Source organism: Hyaena hyaena, unplaced genomic scaffold, assembly GCF_003009895.1.
Source record: "Hyaena hyaena isolate Hyena2069 unplaced genomic scaffold, ASM300989v1 scaffold_16, whole genome shotgun sequence".
NCBI lineage: Eukaryota > Metazoa > Chordata > Mammalia > Carnivora > Hyaenidae > Hyaena > Hyaena hyaena.
In genome coordinates this window covers 845,009-865,477 of record NW_024080650.1, presented here as the reverse complement: position 1 = coordinate 865,477, position 20,469 = coordinate 845,009, and the positions used below count along the sequence as shown (strand labels likewise).

Genomic DNA, 20,469 nt, shown 5'->3' with positions numbered 1-20,469 from the left:
TATCACTACCATAATGTTAGCTAACACTTGCCTCATGTCACATAGTTACTATTGCCTTTTTGTGGTGAGAACATTTAAGGTTTATTTTTCAGCAACTTTTGCAGATCTTTCTTGGTTGATCAACGTGATACAAGTTTTCACCATGTTGGCAACCTTCCAGAGCCTCACATCTGTTCTGTTTACCCATCTCTTTTCTAATCCCTGCAGCTATTTGACTTGTTCTATACAGACTGCAACTGAAAAACTTAAAATGACTCTATCAGTTGGGAATGCATAAAAAATACTTGGTGTGGGATATACATGTTCCTGTGAAGATGAACAATCTGTATAGATGTCAAAAGGGCAAATAATACACACACAAAATATAATACCTAAATTCATTTACCAATAAAATCTGTAGTCTAGTTCAAGATAAAAATATTGAACACATGCTTCTTATTCTCTCTCTCTCTTTCTCTCTCTTCCCCTTCAAAAACCCTCTGAAACTATAGTAAAAAAAAAAAGTAAAAACAAGGATAAATCAATAGGAGTATGGGATAAGAAGAAAAGGTGCTATCAGAAGTGTATTGAGAGATACTTCTGAAAAACTGAACAATTTCTAGAAATTATAAAACAGATAGTGTCTGATATCTAAAAAAAAGGGGGGGGGGAGTTGAGACATTCTGTCTCCTTAATGTAGAAGGAGGGGACGGCCAAAGTGACTAGATGCACTTTACCAACTGACACTTGAAAACTCCAGCTGAGGCTGGGAGACAGAGCAAGCTTCGGGAAGAGTGGCAGATATCAGGAAGTACCTCATGACCAGCTCTGTGTCTGTTCAACCTCACACAACATACAAAAATAAACCCCAAATGGAATGTGGACCTAAAAAGAAGGGAAAAAAATCTTAAAAAGAAAACATAAGGGGCACCTTGGTGACTCTGTCAGTTAAGCGTCAGGCTTTGGCTCGGGTCATGATCTCTCAGTTTGTGAGTCTGAGCCCCGTGTCTTGCTCTGTGCGGACAGCTCAGAGCCTGGAGCCCGCTTTGGATTCTGTGTCTCCCTCTCTCTCTACCCCTCCCTTCTTGTGCTCTCTCTCTCTCTCAAAAATAAGTAACCTCTAAAAAAATTATAAAAAAAAATAAAAAGAAAACATAGGAGGAGCACCTGGGTGGCTCAGTCAGTTGAGTGTTTTAACTCTTGATTTTGGCTCAAGTCATGATCTCCCAGTTCGTGGGACTGAGCCCCACATCAGGCTCTGTACTGACAATGCAGAGCCTGTTTGGGATTCTCTCTCTCACTCTCTCTCTGCCCCTCTCCCCTAGTGCATCACTCACTTTCTCTCTCTCTCTCTCTCTCTCAAACATAAAAAAAAAAAAAAGAAAGAAAACAGGAGTAAATCTCTGTGATCTTGGGTTAGTCAGGCATTGATTTCTTAGATACAATACCAAAAGCACATGGGATAAAAGGAAACACTGATACACTGGACTTAGAAAATTTAAAACTTGTACATTTCAAAAGATACCACCAAAAGAATAAAAAGAAACCCACAGAATGGGAGAAAATATTTGCAAATCATACAGTCAATAAGGGACTAAGGGACTTGTATCTAGAATTCGTAAAGAATGTCAATAAGAAAAAGACAAATAATGCAATTTAAAAACTGGCACAGAATTTAAATAGACATTTCTCCAAAGATGACACAAATGGCCTGTAAGATGCTTAACTTCATCAGTCATGAGAGAAATGCAAATCAAAACCAGTGTAGTACTGTTTCTCACATACTAGAATATCTGCAATCAAAACTGGGACACAAGCATTGATGAGCATGGGGAGAAATCGCAACCTTCTCGGACTTCCAGTGAGAATGGAAAATGGTGCTGCTACTTTGGAAAACCCTATGCACATTATTCCTCATGCTTCCTCCCAGCCCTAGTCAATCGTAAAACTATTTTTTGTCTCTGCATAGTTGCTCTTTTTTGGACATCTCATATAAATGGTATCATAATAATATACAGTCTTTGAATCTGACTGGCTTTACATAGCATGCTTTTTAGGCTCATCCATGTCAGAGAATACAGTACTTTGCTCCTTTGTGTTGCCTAATACTATTCCATCATATGGATGTATCACATTTTGTTTATCCATTCGCCAGCTGACAGACACTGGGTTGTTTCCACTTTTGTCTATTATGAATAATGCTGCTATGAGCATTCACTGCAAGTTTTTGGGTGGACATATGTTTTTAATTCTCTTGGGTATATACTGGGCCACATGACAACTCTATGTTTAACTTTTTGAGGAACTGCCAAATGGTTTTCCAAAGTGGCCACACCATTTCATATTCCTTCCAGCAATGTGTGAGGGTTCCAATTCTTGAATGTTGTTGAGCATCTTTTCATGTGCTTATTGGCCATTTGTGTATCTTCTTTGGAGAAATGTCTATTTCAATCCTTTACCCATTTCATAATTGGGTTTTGTTTTTTTTAACTGTTGAGTTTTAAGAGTTCTGTATGTATTCTGGACTTTAGACTCTTACCAGATACTATATATGATTTGCAAATATTTTCTCCCACTCTGTGGGTTGTCATTTCACCTCACATATTCTTGATATTAACAAAAATGCATGGATTTAAATATTTCATGAATGAAACTCGTAGATTAGAAACAGATTATAGATCCTTTGACCTCTTGGGAAAAAAGGAACACAGAAAATTTAACTCAATTTGGTAGACAAAAAAAACTGGCTGCTTATTTTACATTTCCCTGCTCTGTTTCCTTGTCTGAGAATGACTTCTTTACATCCTCTGCCCACCTTTTCTGTTGAGCTTCCAGAGTTTTTTCTGAAGGACAGAGATTGACATCTTCTGGATGATAATCTTATTTACACTGCACATATTCCCCCCAGCCTGTCTCTTGCCTTTTACGGTTACCTCCAGTGTCTTTCCCTTACAGAAGTCCTCGCTGCCCTGTTGTCAGAGGCACTGTGTGTGAGACTCTTGGAGAAGTTCTTACCCACTAGCCTCCTGGGGTTTCTGCACCTGCCTAACCTCTCCCAGCTGTTCTGGAGGCCCATCAGCACACTCCTGAGTATTTACTGAAAGTCTGAATCAAAGGCCAATTTCTCAGGGTTGATTTCTCAGGACAAGCCTTCCCAACTCATGGTCTATTCCCTTCACTGGAAGGAAGGGGGAGGAAGGGAACAGAGGGAGAGAGGGAGGGAGGCAAAGAGGGAGAGCAGGCAGGCAAGCCTCATTTTTCCTCTTGCCAAAAGGGATAGGGACCTTCCCCCCTCCTCCCTTTTCTAGAGCACTCAAGGAAACCTGTTTTTACAAATCCTTTCTCTTTTCCTTTGATATGTATATGTATGTAAATCTTTTCAAAAACATAAATAAACCTCTTGTCAGCACAACAGTCGGAGGAATGTTTTTCTTAAGGGCCTGGGAGCCATCACTTTGAAATGTAAACATCAAGGAAGACAGCCCCCTATCTCCTGTCACTTTGGGAATTTAGTCTGGGTGCATTAGTGCCCAACGTAACCACCTATGTAAATAATGGATTGTATATGCCTATTTAAAAAGGTGTGATTTCTTGTGGTTTCTGCAATCCCATTAGTGGATTGCCTCTGAGGTGTACCATAGTCTGATTTAATGCTTATTCAAAATAAAACTATTTTCTTTTTTTTCTACATTTGTGAAGAGGAATTTCTGGGTTGGCAGGAAATTTATTTTTCATTTTTCCTCTAACAATTGCCACAATGTATTTTTCAGTAAAAAGCAAACTAGAACAATAGATATATTAATCCTATATAGCATAGTAATTTCTATTTTTTAAGCTTATTTATTTAGAGAGATAGTGAGAGTGGGGGAGGAACAGAGAGAGAGAGAGAGAAAGAAAGAGAGAATTCAAGCAGGCTCTAGCTGGCAGTGCAGAGCCCAGTGAGGGGTTTGAACTCACAAAACTATGACATCATGACCTGAGCTAAAACCAGAGTCGCAAGCTCAACTGACTGAGCCACTCATGCACCTCAGTATTTTCTATTTTTAAAACAGAAACTGGTATATCTGAAGGTGTCTATATTAAACCATTAAAAGTTTTTACCTCTATGAAGAACTGGATGTGAGAGGAGGAATTCAGTTTTTATCTACATCTGCAATATTTGTTTATAATGAACATACTTTATTACTTCTGTAATGAAAGCAAAACACTTCACTTGAACTTCTGTGTTTTCATTAATCGACATTGAAAATACTTTTCAGGGGCACCTGGGTGGCTTGGTCAGTGTGTCTGACTCTGGATGTCAGCTCTGGTCATGATCTCACAGTCGTGGGATTGAGCCCCTCAGGCTCTGCACTGGCAGTGTGGAGCCTGCTTGGGATTCTCTCTTCCTTTCTGACTCTCCCCAGCCTACGCTCACTCGCTCACTCTCTCAAAATAAATAAACTTTAAAAACAAAAACAAAATTAGTTTAAAAAATATTTTTTCATGCAAAATGATTTCTCCTAAAATGATGTTATATTTTTTTACTAAAGGAAATTAATATAAATAATGTAGCTTTCAAAGCTTTATTCTTTGTAAATAGGCAGCGAAATGCTTGCTTTTGGAAACTCGAGACAAATTACCTGGACAATGAATGAAAGACCAGTTGTATCTGCTGTCCTCCAGGCACATGCTGGAATTGAGAAGGGGCTGCGGGTAGGAATTTCCCGCAGGGGCCTGAGAAGGCATCTTCATTGGTCCTTTAGAGGAGCCCTCTATGCATTTCCCTTTGCCGGTATTGCTGGGATCGGTACACCAGCCGCAGCCAGGCTGCTCCAAGCAATGGCTGCAGGTACAGTAGCCTGAACAATTCTCAGCTGTGAAAGAACACAAGTTACAATTCACTAGCACCTGTTGCTTTGAATTAACTGTATTTAAATTACCCTTTTTAAAAAAAATTACCTTTCTTAAAAGCCACCTATTCAACGTCTGTCAGTCAAAATTCCTATTCTAAGGTGATTGTTTAAATGACACAATAAACTTAAAGAACCCAGTCTCTTGCTCCACAGGGATTCCTCCCCTCCTCTCTCAACCCCGGGATGCTTGGGGAGAAAGGGACCTCAGTGGTCATCTGCCGGAGACCCCTTGTTCCATCAGTCAGGAGAGTGAGACACGGGGACGCTGCAGGGTCGAGCACTGGGACACCAAGGCTGGTCTGGACTCTGCGGCCTGACCTGCAGGGCGTGATTCTGCACGGACACCCCCCGGCCTCCGCCCTACCGTGTTCAGGGGCCGACAGCACAGCCGACGGCAGGAGCGGCACCCTTTTCACTTACGGGGGCAGCTGCTCATGGTGTACCACTCCATACACTGGCCAAAAGGGAAGGAGGCCACGTAGGCGTTGGAGTCCACGCACTGCTTCATGTTGCTGCACCACATGCACTCCGAGCTGCCACTGGTGCACTCCCCACACGCCGCTCGCAAGGCACACGGCGTCCGGCACTGCTTGGCACTGTGGTTCGCTGGGAAGCAAACCCAAGAGAGACACTTAGAGCTCCCACCACATTGGCTGAGATTAAAAAGGCTTTTCAGAGTGGGTTGTGGCCCACTAGTGTGTCATGACATCAATGCAGTAGGCACATTACATGTAGGGGAAAAGAGAAAACACAGACTCACCATGTACTGGTTAGTCAAGTACATTCATACACTTGGGGGAGAAAACTCTTTTCAAAGAGCCTTAAGGACAGACATGAGGGAACAAGCTAATCTTTCCATAAGAGCCGTGGTTCTAAAGCTCCTTACGATATATGGGACCCAGGATGAACTTCAGGGGTTTTACAACCCACCTCACCATGAAAACTTGTATCTTTGTGTATCTGGGGGGAAGAAGGAGCACAGCATTCATTAAATGCACCAAAGCATTCAGGATCCCAAATGGCTCCCCTACAGGAAGTTTAGAAACCATATTTTAAGGGGATTCTTATAGCGCTAGGCATTCTCTTCTACACCTCTATACTCTTCAGACAACTTACAGGACCTTCCTAAAATAAGACACTATGTCAATGGAGTCCAGCCTCCTCCCCAAAGAGTGCCCACAAAACTCCACCTGCTGCGTGCATCCCTCTGCAGGAAGAAGACACTTCCTCGGCCTGTCTGTGTGCTGCAGAGGCTGCCCTGGGGCCTGCCTGTGGGGAGCCTGAAGATAGCCCAGAGGAGAGATCCGCAGCGGAGAAGCTACTCAGGGTGTGCTCCTCGGTACTCTCCCACAGCTCAGTGTGGTTCAGGTTTGCTTCTGCTGTCATGTAACCGCCTTCCTCATTTTCCTCCCCACTGACACTTTCTGTCTACTGTCAGTAGTGAGTGACCTGCTTGCTTTTCTGATCTTTTCTTTGCATTTTTTGTTCTTTCTTTCACAGTATTTCTCTGCCAACACCAAGACATTTGCCTTTCAGAGCAATTCTCAATACTTTTTGTGGTCAGCACACCAATCTATCTCACTGTAAATTAGGATATTAGATTCTTTTGAACAGAATTATTTTTGTTTACGATTATGGCATATACTATGCAGAGCCAAAGACTATTTCCTTCTGCTTTTAAATTCTGGGCTGTCCTCTGCTTCAAATGTTTGAAACCAATACTCCATCTGTTTCTCATGACTATCTCACACATCTCAATATTTAACTATGTTTCCTACAATTTCTCTTTCAGTGAGCTTCCAATGACACATCATTCATCCACATACTTACCAGGCCTTTCACAGACACTACCATTGAGTGGGTTGATGCAGGTTGCAGCCTTCAAGCCCCGAGTACTGGGTTCTGACAAGATTCCACAGAACCCAGCATCACTGGGCTCAGATGGCATCCACTGTAGCAAACTATTTGTGAATGGGGACATATCTTCCCAGCACCAGTAGGACACATTGATCTTCCGAAGGCCAACCCATGGGGTTAAGGTGAGCTTGGACTGCAGGCAAAAGAGACACAGCTACGTATAAGCAATGTCTTGAACAAACCAGGCTTCTGGATAAAAACTGCTAAGTTATGTCTACCTCCAGATAAAAGAAAACCCCCCTGTCCTGACTGAACCATGGCAGATTAGGACAGACTATCAATTTTAATGTTATATATCATTCCTGGGACTTCAATATGGCCATTTTACAAGAGACAGAAATATAAATCAGAGAAGACACAAACATTTTCACAGAGATTAACAGCAAAGAGGTAGTAAGTCCCAAAAGTACTATACCTAATGGCAAATGACAGCCCTCCCTCAACCTTGGTTTAAATGATTACTTATGTTGGGGCGCCTGGGTGGCTCAGTTGGTTAAGTGTCTGACTTCAGCTCAGGTCACGATCTCATGGCTCGTGGGTTCGAGCCCCGCGTCACGCTCTGTGCTGTGACAGCTAGCTCAGAGCCTGGAGCCTGCTTCAGATTCTGTGTCTCCCTCTCTCTCTGACCCTCCCCTGCTGTCTCTATCTCTCTCTCAAAAATAAATAAAACATTAAAAATAAATAAATAAATGATTACTTATGCATAAGAGTATCTTGCCAATATTTATGAAATACTGGTTATAAGCTTGTCTTTGGATCATTAACTAAGCTTGTGTTGGGGCTTTGGCCAGTTCAGATGACTGAAGATTTGTACTTTCAAGCTGGGGGGAGTACTGCCTGGCACTGAATTTTCTAGGGAATAAGAGGACAGTGAACCTCTGAGAGTCTCTGTCTTCTGCTTGACTAAAATTTCCTTCTTGTTATGATTTTAAAAAAAATGTTAAATCAAAGTATATGCTTTAGCCCAGAAATGAAAGATACTGGTAGTTACAAACAGAATGTATAATGTACTTCCATTTTTTGAGAGGAAAAAATATACGTGCCTCTTAAAGATGTAAAAGAAATAAATAATCCCAGAAGTTATTTTTAGTTGTAATAAATGATATTTTGATTTTAATGCTAGTATCTTTTAAAAAAAATTTTTTTAATGTTTTTTATTTATTTCTGAGAGCGACAGAGAGAGAGAGAGAGACAGAGACAGAGAGAGAGACAGAGAAAGACAGAGACAGAGAGAGAGCACGAGCAGGGGAGGGTGAGAGAGAGAGGGAGACACAGAATTTGAAACAGGCTCCAGGCTCTGAGTTATCAGCACAGAGCCCGACGCGGGGCTCGAACCCACGAACCATGAGATCATGACCTGAGCCAAAGTCAGACGCTTAGCCGACTGAGCCACCCAGGCACCCCAATGCTAGTATCTTCTAAATTTCCTTTGAAATATGCATTTTTTTAAAGGAAAGAAAGATAATTAAGATTAATACCTTTAAAAAGTCCTTCAATTTCTTCCCCCTTGGCTTTCATGATAGAATTCACAGCAATTAGCATTACACACAAGGCCTCTTTGGATTTGATCCCTCATGAGGCCCGGCCACAGGATCTCCTTTCCTCCAACCTGCAGCCAGCCATGCAAGCGTACCTGCAGCTCACCCCTCAATCTCTGCATCTTGCATGTGGGGGGACAACGCAGAGATGGTGCTTGCTCTCTACCTTCCCAACTCTCTCTCTCATCTTCAGGGATTACCTCTCTATCAGCCAGCCTCTGCCCTACAGGCGAGGCCAAGCACACGCTCTTATTCTTCCATGCAAGCCTGGGCTCTAGGTTTAGACTCACACCTATGGAAGCACATTTCACTACAGTTTTCTTTCATTTGTCAGTCTCACCACAAGACCGTGAATTCCTGTTGCACAAATGTGCTCCCAGCAGACCTGGGAGCTATGCAGAACTTTCTGGAGCCAGAAAACTGAAGAGGGAAAAGGCACCAAAAGATGTATCTGTGGCCAGCTGGGAGAGCAGGACCCTTGTAAACAAACAGGTGTTCTTTCACAGACACTGTTCTGGGGGTCACTGGTCATGTGGAAAGCTGTATGCCATCAATTTTCTGAGGGAGTGACTACAGGTGAGACCAGCCAACAGCCAAGGACAGAACACAGGAAGAGGCCCATTTCTGGGGGTGAGAAAAAGAGAAACACATCTCTGATGGGAGATTATGAAATGTGAAAAAGCTTTCAAAATATCAGAAAACATAAAATGTGGCCATAGTGTTCCCTGAGATAACCACATTTATAATGTACTGATGATGTTTGAAGTGTCCATGCCGTACCAAAGCTGCACTAGAAAAAAGACCAATTGGAGAAAAGAAAAATACTCTAGGGCACCTCTCACCAGTCACAGAGCAGGTGGTATATGGAGGTCAATGCGGCCAGGACCCTGACCACACTTTCCACGCTTTTTCCTGAAGGAGGGTGCACCCAACGAAGTGCTGCTCCTTCCTCCTCCCTGTTCGACAAGAACATTTCCCCTAAAGTGCTCTGTACCAAAGCCAACACTATTGAAAAGCTTTGTCTTGGGGAGCCTGGGTGGCTTAGTTGGTTAAGCATCCGACTTTCGCTTGGGTCATGATCTCACGGTTCGTGGGTTCAAGCCCCGCGTCGGGCTGTGTGCTGACTGCCAGCTCAGAGCCTGGAGCCTATTTCAGAGTCTGTATCTCCCTCTCTCTCTCTGGCCCTCCCCTGCTCATGCTGTCTCTCTCTTTCTCTCCTAGAAATAAATAAAAAATATAAAAAAAAAAAAAAGAAAGAAAAGCTTTGTCTTGCAAGTATCTACTTAACTGAGGGTGAGACCATAGTTCTAGGGCCGTGGACAAAAAAAAAAAAAAAAAAAAAAGAGAGCGAGAGAGAGAAAGAAAGAAAGAAAAGAAAAAAAAGAGGCAAAATGGGGTTGTAGAATATCAACTACAAGGCCACTCGAGGGCATGGGAGGACAGGAAGAGAACTTGGGGCCTTTCTTTGCTCAGAAACTTTTGATAACAAGGTGCCCTCTCCTTTGGAGCTAGTCAGACTTAAGAAAAGACCCAATGGACATACAGTTCTTAGAGCGATGACCACTATTACACACTGTAACAAGACCTGAAAGCTGACAGATTCCAGTGGCTTCTTTCAACCTAGCTAATCAGTAGTGACATACCCTTTCCCTCTCCCCCAGCAGAACCCAGGGATAAAAGAAATATGAAAGCATCAGCTGATGTCACAAGGATATGTGACGCATGGTACTATTCAATACACATGTAATTGTCCATTTATCTTATAATCTAATAGATATGACTTATAAAGTGTTAACAATTTTAAGGTAAGAAAGAAAGCGTTGGAGGAAGAGAATCTGACAGTGCCATTCCACAGTCTATTATTATACTCACACACTAGCACTCTGCGTGCCAGGCACACCACAGGGAAGCTGTATTCGTGCTCTTAGTGGAAGGGTGGGGAGCAGAAACGTTAAGTTCTGAGGATGTTAACTCACCATGCTCTGTGATGACTGCATTATTCGCAGCTGCTTAAGGACAAATTCTACCTTCTTCTGGGTTGTAAGAGAAGCCAAAAAGGCATTGTGGTTCCTACAGGACAATTTAGCGTTGTCGTAATTCTCCTTGGCAGTGGTAATTTTCAAACACGAGTTTCCGACCAAATGCCAGCCAATGCCACAGATATTTTCTTTTGTAAAGAGGGGGAAAAAGAAAGAAAGAGTTTTGGAAATCACACAATACTACTACATTACCAGTTTGAATTACCAGAAACCTAGAAGGGTTTTGCAATTTGAATCCCACATTACTTTACTAGTGAGGTGAAGGGCATTCACACATCACTAAGGACCAGTACAGAACAGAAGAATGTTAGACTTCCCCAGGTCCAGTTCCTGGACCTCAAAGGGCACATGATAAGGTCAACTCTCCTATCTTGGAAGAAAAAATATTAGGTGCCAGTGCTCAATTTCTAAACCCCCTTTTGAAGGATGATTAGAAACAAGACTAAGTCTTAAGTAAAGAGCAGAAAAATGAGCATGCATAAAGGAAGGATGGGGAATAAAACTGGAGTATGGAAAGCAGTTGGTGAATGAATAAGACTACAGTCTTCAAAAGCCGCACTGTTTTCGCATCAAGTGGAAGGGGCACAAATCAAGGGCATGATACGTCCCCAAAGTGAGGTAGAAAGATCCTTTTCAGGAAAAAACAAAAACAAAACCCCTAAAGTGATACAGTATAGCTGCAGCACATGAGGCAAGATGGGCATCTGCTTTTGCAGTTGCCCTAAATCCACCCAGTTCAGGTCTGTGCCCTGCCCCACACAGAAACTCTGATGCTTTCTAGAAGACAGGGCATGAGCAAGGCAACTCTGACAGAAGGAAGTACCCTGGAGACACCACCAGCAATGCCTGTTACCAGTCAGTGAGGTAAGTGGAAGGTGCCATGGGAAAGGGATCACTGAAGTTCAGATAAACACTTGCTCTTCCAAGTATGGCATCAGTATCACTGCTCATTAAAATGTAAATTCTAGAGTCCCACCTCCGATGTGTACCAGAATCTGACTTCTGACAAAATCCTCAAGCACAAAAGCTCACATTCATACAAGAGAAATCAAGGACTTCCAAAGGACATTCCAAAGGGGCCTGGCAGACCCTGTTGCCCTGTGCATGCTTCAGCTGCTGCACAGTACCATAGATGCCCCCCTTCTGGAAAATCCTAGTGGAGCAAGTGTATCACAGAATTTCTTTTGTGGCTGGCCAGCCTGAGGCCCTCATCTTCATTCTGAACCTCAAAGGCCATAAATTGAGACACTCAGGACTGGAGATCACCGAGGAGGTGCTGCTGATAAAAGCATCTCTCCTCATTGTCAGAAGGTGCTGACGATCTAATCCCAGTGTTCAGGAAGAACTATTCATGAAGTGCCCCTCACATTGACTGCCAAGATTGCTGCATTCTATTGCCAGGTGACCACAACGGAGGTGAGCAGAGACACTGGAGCAGACTCGATGGTACAGAGACTGTCACTCCATTCCCCAGAGCAGCAGATGATGCTTCACTTTATTTCAAAGCACAGTACAAGGAAATGTTTAAGAACTGTGTTTTCATTAAGAAAAAAGAAAAACAAAAAAACCCCACACAATCATGGTATGGCAGATGAATGGATAAAATGAGTTTGTTCCCTCTGCCGGGCTCAATCTAGGCTGCACAGTACTGGGGGAGTATGTGTGACGTCTCCAGACCCACACGCATCAAGATGCCCCCACAAGGCCTACCAGGCAGGGCGATGCACTCCTGATTCCGGGGCTCCCACTGGCAGTTCTGGTCCAGGGCACAGCTCCTGCAGCTGGTCTTCTTGTTACAGTAGTACATGGGGTTATCCTTGGGGCAATTCTCGTATCTGGAAATGGAGATCTAGAACACAGTGGACAAAACCTTTTCTCTTAATCAAAGGACAGAACTCACGGTGAGGACAAAGAGGATATTAAAATCAATAAAATCTAACTGAGGAAGCAAACTGCAAATAAACGTAAATAAGGTGCAGAAGAAGCGGGCCTGCAATGGAAACAGTGTGCTGAAATCTGTACAAGGACATGCCTTGACCCGGCAAGGAGGCAATGCAATGTGCTCTATTTTAAACACCACTCTTCTACCTGCTCATCTGTGAAATGGGGGTGTTCAACCTACTGCTTTTCAAAAGCCTCCCAAACAATCTAAAGCTTTTATATCTTATGAACTGCTCTACAGAATAAACTGTCAAAAACTATAGAAGCTGAGTCATTCTATCTTTTTTTGCCCTGGAACCTAAGAAAAGGAGATTTGGCAAAGTCGCCTGATTCACCTTCAGTCTCAAGTCCTAAAACTTGCTCCCAAAGCTTGCACAGGTAGAGTGAGCTCACTGCTACAAGCCTCACACTGAACATGCTATGATCATGCCTCTAGGGAGTAGGGAGTACACAGAAGAAGGGTCCTGCTGTCTTCTAAAACACTACATATCAATCCTTGTGGCTAGCAGGACCTTTAAAATTATGATGCACAAAGCAACCCTTCCTAAAAGAAAACCTGAGCAATAATAAAATGCAAATCCACACCAAAGGTTTTAAAAATAAGTCTGAGCCAGAATTTGTACTATACACACTACGGTCTTACACCTGACCCGTCTTGGGACTCTTTCATCCTTTGAAATCCTTGAGAAACGGCCCCTGACCTGGCCTTCCGTGCAGCTGTGGTTCACAGGGACACAATGGTCATTGCACCAGTGACAGTCGTTGGTGTTGGCTGTGCAGCTGTAACAATCGGTGTGCTGGTCACATCTATCATGGTCAAGAGCTACGAAAAGAAGAAAAAGTCATCAACCATGACAGCTCCTCCTCAGAAAAGTTGCAGGCCATTACAGCTGGGGCCGAGCACAATCTGAGGCTAAGGCTTTCAAAAAACGCTAACAAGGGTTGGGGAGTAAAATAAGAAGTAAAACTGGCAGGAAAATATATTGCTGTGCTCAGGTTAAAACAATATTTAGAAACAAGTAAAAAATTTGAAGAAACACCCTTTTATAAGCCCCCCATCCCCAACGAAAGTACACAGAGAGGGAAAAACAAAGATATATTAATTTCATTCAATGATAATGAGATATAATGGAAGTAAGTCGGGCTCTTTGAATACTTTTTTCCTCCAAGAAAAAAAGCAACGAGAAATAGAATGAACACCAATAGCTGTCAAGGACCCAGTGTTGCAGACCAACCCACTCCTCCTAGCTGCAAATGCAAGGCTAATCTGGGCACAGGAAGAAGGCAGCACCAGAGAAGCCCAAAGGAGGCACCAGGCTGAGCTATACTCTGTACGCATGTGTGCAAATCTCAGAGTGTTAATTAAGTCTGAGAGCTTCTGGGCTACTACAGACCCGTTGCATCTCCTATGGACCCCAGATAGGCCAAGGTGAGCAACAAAAGACAGCCCATACTACCATGCTGCTTCATCTGTTAATCAACTTGTGAACATGGCACGTGATGGCACCCATGGACAAAACAAGGCAGGGCCCACCCCCACAAAGCATGCTCCTTAGGTTGCTGATGTCCTTCCCTGGTCATCACCCCAAGGACCAGGCCCACATAGAAAGAAGAGTGACCAGGGATGTGACATCTGAGATAAGTTCACAGCAAAGGGATTCATACTAAACCCTCTAAGGTAATTAAATATTATTTTTCTATAACCATGTATATTTAATTTGAACTTTTAAAATTTGGTTTAAAAAAACCCCAATTTCACAGATTTTATCCCTTTGAACCCTACTAGATTCTGGCCCTCTCTGTTCTCCTGCACTCACTGGGAAGTTGCCTGGGTGCCCTTTTTGAGGATTTACACTCATCTGAATTTGGAGCATTCCAGGACAGTAAAAGTTGATTCTATCTACCCTAACTCTCATGGTAACATGCTACACCAACTCTAACAGTTAAGAAATTCAGTCAACATACTTTAAATTAATTGAAGTGAACAAATACTCTGCAGAGACATTTTTCGTACTTTTAAAGGTAAGATATTACTTCACTGTATTACACTGCGCTGTAAGCCAGAGCAAAACCATAAGAAGCTAAGTAGAGAAGAAGAAGAAAGCTTGGAAAACATAGGGGTGGTTCTAGAAGCCAGGACACTGGTCATCCTTAGCAATTCTCTCCCCTGCTATCACTGCTGTGCCAACTAGAGTGAAGCTACAAAGAGTATTCGGCAAAGAGAGCAACTCTACCTCTACCCACTAGAACAATCTACTCCAACAAAGCTTTTCAGGGTTGGCCCTCTTAATCTTGTCCTTAACATCAACACTGCATAGTCCAATATGGAAGCCACTAGCCTCATGTAGTTTTTAATTTAAGTTAATTAAAGTTTAAAATTCAGTTCTTTGGTCTCATTTCAAGTGTCTCATAGCCACATGTGGCAGGTAGCTCCCATACTGGGACAATGCATATGTAACACACTTGTATCATCACAAAAAGGTCCTACTGGATTGCACTGCCTAAGGCCAACTGCCAGGTTCAGGAGCTGGTATACAAAAATCTATGCAATGCTAAGGAGGTTTTGAATCCATCATTCACAGCTTCTAGGAGCCATATGGCATGTTCCCATCTATCATAAAAATGTTTAGAAACCAATCTTCAACCAAACCACCCATAAACCTTTGCACCAGTTATTACCAAATAATTTCGGATAATGAATATAAAAATGCTAAGTGCTTCCACAATTCAGATAAAATGAGATTTCAAATTAATTAAATTTTAAGAAAAGGATAAAAACATACTTCTTTTGGAAAAACATTCTGATTTTAGCTTTTCTTCTTGCACTTCAGTTGCCAACTCCCAGGAGATACACTGAGATGACCCTGCGTCCCACACACACCGGATGCCGGGTCCTGCCGCTACACAAGCAGCTTCACTCCGGTGTGCTTCACATCGTTCCGAGGTGAATACCAGGATGTCACTGAGGAGGAGACTATTGAAACCACCAAATACGTACATGGTGCTGTAGGGAGGGAAAAAAAAGGAGAGGAGTAGTTTACTGAACGTTTCTGTAAATAAATGCATGAGATGCTTTTCACAGTCTTTAGACAAATGCCCAACAGTTCGGGATGTGATGTGAATAAACTATGGTATATCCACACAGTGAAAGAGCAGTCGGTAGATGTAAAAAGGAATGAGAACGATTTCTACATACTGCTATGGAGGGATCTTCAGGATATATTGCTTTGTGAAAAAAAAGAAAATGCAGAGTAAAGTACATATTATACGTTACCATTTATCTAGTGAGAGGAGGTGAAAAAGGAAATCACACACACATATATTCATTTTTCATTTTAAAAACAACAAAGCTTTTCTTTAAACATTTTTTAATGTTTATTTTTGAGAGAGAGAAAAAGGGGGGGGGCGCAAGTGGGAGAAGGGCTGAGAGAGAGGGAGACAGGGTCTGAAGCAGGCTCTGAGCTGACAGCAGACAGCCCGATGTGGGGCTTGAACTCATGAACCACGAAACCATGACCTGAGCTGAAGTAGGACACTTAATCCACTGAGCCAGCCAGGCAGTCCAACAAAGCTCTTCAATTTATCATCTTAAAAGAGTTAGACCAACTGGTAGCAATGAATAGGACTAGTATTTAGACTGTGCTATCTAAAAACCATTCTCTCCCCTACCACTCAAAAAACAAAACCCCCCCCCCCAAAACCCTAGGACTCTTTAAAGGCAATCCCTAGTAAGTCAAGTTTAAAAATAAAAACAAGGGGGAAAAAAACCTAGGCAGAAAAATCAGCAGTGGTACACTGGGGAGACAGACTCTACAGAATGAGCCTAGGCAAGACACTAAACAAACAGCAACAACCCACAATGCTGGAGGTGAGGGAATTAGAACCCAGAATCCATATCTGATATTTCCCAAAATGTTTCATTTTCTTTTTCTTTTCTTTTCCCCATAGACATTCCATTTTATTTGTGCAGTAAAATAAATCTATGTTAACTGATACAATTTCACCATGAACATATAAGATTTTTCACCTTGTCAAAAGGCTTATGTATTTTTTTTCCTATTTTTTTTAAATATAATTTATTGTCGAATTGGCTTACATACAACACCCAGTGCTCACCCGAAGAAGTGCCCCCTCTTCAATGCCCATCACCCCCTTTCCCCTCTCCCCCACCGTCCATTAACCCTTAGTTTGTTCTCCTATTTAAGAGTGTCTTATGGTTTCCCTCCCTCCCAAATGTTTCATTTTCAACAAAATGTTACAATATATGCAAAGAAACAGGAGTGTGAACCAAACAGAGAAAGCAAAGCAGTCAATCAAAACTTTCTGGGACAGCCCACATGTTGGACTCAAGAGACAAAGGCTTCAAACCAGCTATTATAAATATATTCAAAGAAAACTATGTCTGAGAATTAAGTCAAAATAGGATATCAATGACTCAGTAAGTAAAGAATATCCATAAAGAGATACAAATTATAAGGAACAATTAAAAGGAAGTTCTGGAGTTGAAAAGTTTACAGTAAGTGAAATGAAAAACTCATTAGAAGGACTCAGGTGACTTGACTTGGAAGAGGAAAGAAACAGTAAATTTAAAGATATATCAATAGTACCATAATGGACTCTTAAATACAGAGAACAAAGTGAGGGTTGTTGTTGGAAGATTGGGTGGGGGGGGTGGGCTAAGTGGGGGATGGGCATTAAGGAGGGCACTTGTTGGGATGAGCACTGGGAATTGATGAACCACTAAATTCAATTCCTGAAATCATTATTACACTATATGTTAACTAACTTGGATTTAAATACAATTTTAAAAATTAAAAAAAGATACATCAATAGTGATTATTTAATCTGAGGAAAAAAACTTTTTTAAATCAAAGAAAATGAAAAGAGCTTCAGAGACTTGTGGCATACTATCAAGCATCCAACATAAGCACAATGGGAGTCCCAGAAAGAAAAAAGTGAGAGAGAAGAGAAAACACATTTAAAGAAATAATGGTTGAAAACTCCCCAGATTTGATGAAAATGATTAATCTATACATCCATAAAGTTCAACAAACTCCAAGTAGGATAATCATAAAAAGATCCACTCTTACACACATTATAATCAAAAGCTGCTGAGGGAAGGTGGTTGGAGGATGGGCTAAATGGGTGATGGGTATTAAGGAGGATGCTTGTTGTGTTGAGCACTGGATGTTATATATGTAAGTGACGAATCGCTAAATTCTACTCCTGAAACTTAATTAATTAATTAATTGCTGAAAAGCCTAGAACAAAGAGAAACTCTTGAAAGCAATAGAGGTAGGATAACTCATCACATACAAGAGAATCACATTAAGATTAGTGGCTAAGACATGTGTAGCAACATGGATGGACCTTGAGGATGTTATGCTGAGTGAAATAAGTCAGGCAGAGAAGGACAAATATCATATGTTTGCACGTATAGGAGGATTAGTAGGAACTTTACTGAGGATCATGGGGGAGAAGAAGGTTGGAAATGGTGGGTGAAAGGGAGAGAGGCAAACCATGAGAGACTCTTGAATGCTGACAAAAACAGGACTGATGGATGTGGGGGGAGGGGGGATGGGCATGGAGGAGGGCACTCGTGGGGATGAGCACTGGGTGTTATGTGGAAACTAATTCGACAATAAACTATTTGTAAAAAAAAAAAGGAAAAGCAGAAAAAAAAAAAAAGAAAAGATTAATGGCTAAGACACAATGGAAGCCAGAAGGCAGAGGACTGAGATACTGAAAGTACGGAAAATAAAAGATGTCAAATAATATTTCTCTATCCAACAAAACTATCCTTCAACAATGAAACCGAAATAAAGACATCCCCAGATAAACAAAGACTAAGAAAATTATTTGCTGGCAGGCCTCCCTTGCTGAGAAAGAGTAAAGTAACAGTAATAGTTGAAGCCTTTAATATCTCACTCTTAGTAATGAGAGAACAACTAGACATAAAATCAACAAGGATACACAAGACTTGAACAACATTATCAACCGATTTGACCTAGCTAACAACTAAGGAACACTCCACCCAAAGAGAGCAGCACATACATTCTTTTCAAGGGCAAATGGAACATTCTCCAGAATAGACAATATGTTAGAGCATAAAAAAACTCGGTAAATATTTGCAGATTTTCCCCACTCCCTTCAATAAGTGTTTTTTTTTTTAAAGAAATCTTCAAAGTATGTTCTCTAATCCCCAAAATGGAATTGAATTAGAAATCAAGAGGCAGAAAGTCTGTGAACTCCACAAATATTTGAAAAATAAACAACATATTCTGAATAATCTATGGGTCAAAGAAGTCACAAGGGAAATTAGAGAACATTTTTAACTAAATAAAAACAAAAATATGCCATTTCAAAAATTTATGGGATGGGATTAATGTAGTACTTAGAGACAAACTTATAACTTTAAACACATACATTAGGGGTAAAAAAAAAAAGATCTAAAGTCAATAACCTAAGCTTCCACCTTAAGAAACTAGAGAAAGAAAAGCAAACAAAACCCAAAGTAATCAGAAGGGAGAAAATGATATAGAGAAAAACAATAAAATATATTTTTAAAAAAAACAGAAAAATGAGTGAAATCAGAAGTTTGTTTTTTGAAAAGATCAAAAAAATTGACAACCCTTTGACTAGAATGACCAAGAACATAGAAGATAAATTAAGAAAATTAGGAATGAAGAAGGGACATCAATGTTGACCTTATAGGCATTAAAAAACATATAAAGAAATATTATGAACTTTTATGCCAAGAAGTTAGACAACTTAAATGCAACAAATTCCTAGCAAGACTTCCTACTGAAACTAACTCATTCCTCAAAAAGTAAAAAGTATAGCTATAATATGATTCAGCAATTCCACTTCTGGGTATACACCCCAAAGAACTGAAAGCTAGGACTCAAATACTTATTTGTACATCCATGTTTATAGCAGCATTATGTGCAACAGGCAAAAGTTGGAAGCAAACCAAGTATCTACTGATACACAGAATGTGGTATGTATACACAAGGGAATATTATTCAGCCTTAAAAAGGAAAGAAATTCTGACACATGTACAGTATGGATGAATGAACCCTGATGATATTCTGCTAAGTGAAATAAGCTGGCCAAAACCAAACAAACACTGTATGATTCCAACTAAAGGTACCCAAAGGAGTTAAATTCGTAGAGACAGAAACTAGAATGCTGGCTGCCAAAGGCAGGGGCAGAACAGAATGAGGAGTTACTGTTTCATGGGGAGAGTTTAAATTTTGCATGATGAAAAAGTTCAGGATGGCAGTGATGGTTACACACAGTGCAAACATACTTAACGCCACTAAACCATACACTTAAAAACGGTTAAGATGGTATATCTTATGTTATGAAAATTTTATCACAATTAAAAAAAAACTAAAGAAACTACTTAACAAGAAATAGAAAATCTGAACAAATAAACCTACCACAAGTAAAAAAACTGAATTACCAATTTAAAAATCTTCCCACAAAGAAAAGCCCAGTCCCAGATGAATTCTACTAAGTCCCTAATGAATTCTATCAAATATTGAACATGTAAAGTAGTAATACCAATCCTTTATGAACTCTTCCAGAAAACAGAGGGGGAAAGAATACCTCTCAATTTATTCTGTCCAGTACTAATTAGACAAATATGTCATAAAAATCACAAAACTATGGAGCAATATCCCTCATGAATAAAGACAGGGGACGTTTTTGAACAAGGACATTTTGTGGGTGATGGATATGTTACCTTGACTGTGGTGATGATTTTACAAGTGTATACTTCTGTCAAAATTTATCAAATTATACACTTTTAGTATATTCAATTTGTTGTATGTATCAACTCCACTTCAATAAAGCCATAGATGCAGAATCACACCTATGCAAAATAAAAGCAATTGTGTAACAGCTCCAGGGAAAGTTCTTAAATGCTACCATGGAAGGCCCATGCCAGCAAATGATGCAGTCTGTATCACAAAGAATACTGGGCTATATCTGCCACACACATTGTATCTCTCTTGTGTGATATTTGCTGGTACATCCTCAATCCTGCCATCCACTGTGCCAGATTAGAACCTGAAGAAAGAGTTAGGCTGGGGACTGTATAGACAGGAGGCACAACACCATCCTTAAATATAATAATCTCTTACAAAAATCTGA

General features: G+C 41.0%; 1 protein-coding gene across 1 annotated transcript in view; it reads right to left on the bottom strand.

The window, feature by feature from the left end:
* The window catches only part of ATRN (attractin), a 204,332-nt gene that overhangs the window by 66,821 nt on the left and 117,042 nt on the right, over positions 1–20,469 (bottom strand). Inside the window, exons 17-23 of the mRNA XM_039224093.1 lie at positions 15,093–15,313; positions 13,011–13,132; positions 12,079–12,217; positions 10,306–10,496; positions 6,705–6,924; positions 5,295–5,480; positions 4,602–4,835 (exon numbers count right to left, since the gene is read on the bottom strand). Coding sequence (XP_039080024.1) covers positions 4,602–4,835; positions 5,295–5,480; positions 6,705–6,924; positions 10,306–10,496; positions 12,079–12,217; positions 13,011–13,132; positions 15,093–15,313 — 1,313 coding nt within the window. The remainder of the gene's footprint in view (positions 1–4,601; positions 4,836–5,294; positions 5,481–6,704; positions 6,925–10,305; positions 10,497–12,078; positions 12,218–13,010; positions 13,133–15,092; positions 15,314–20,469) is intronic.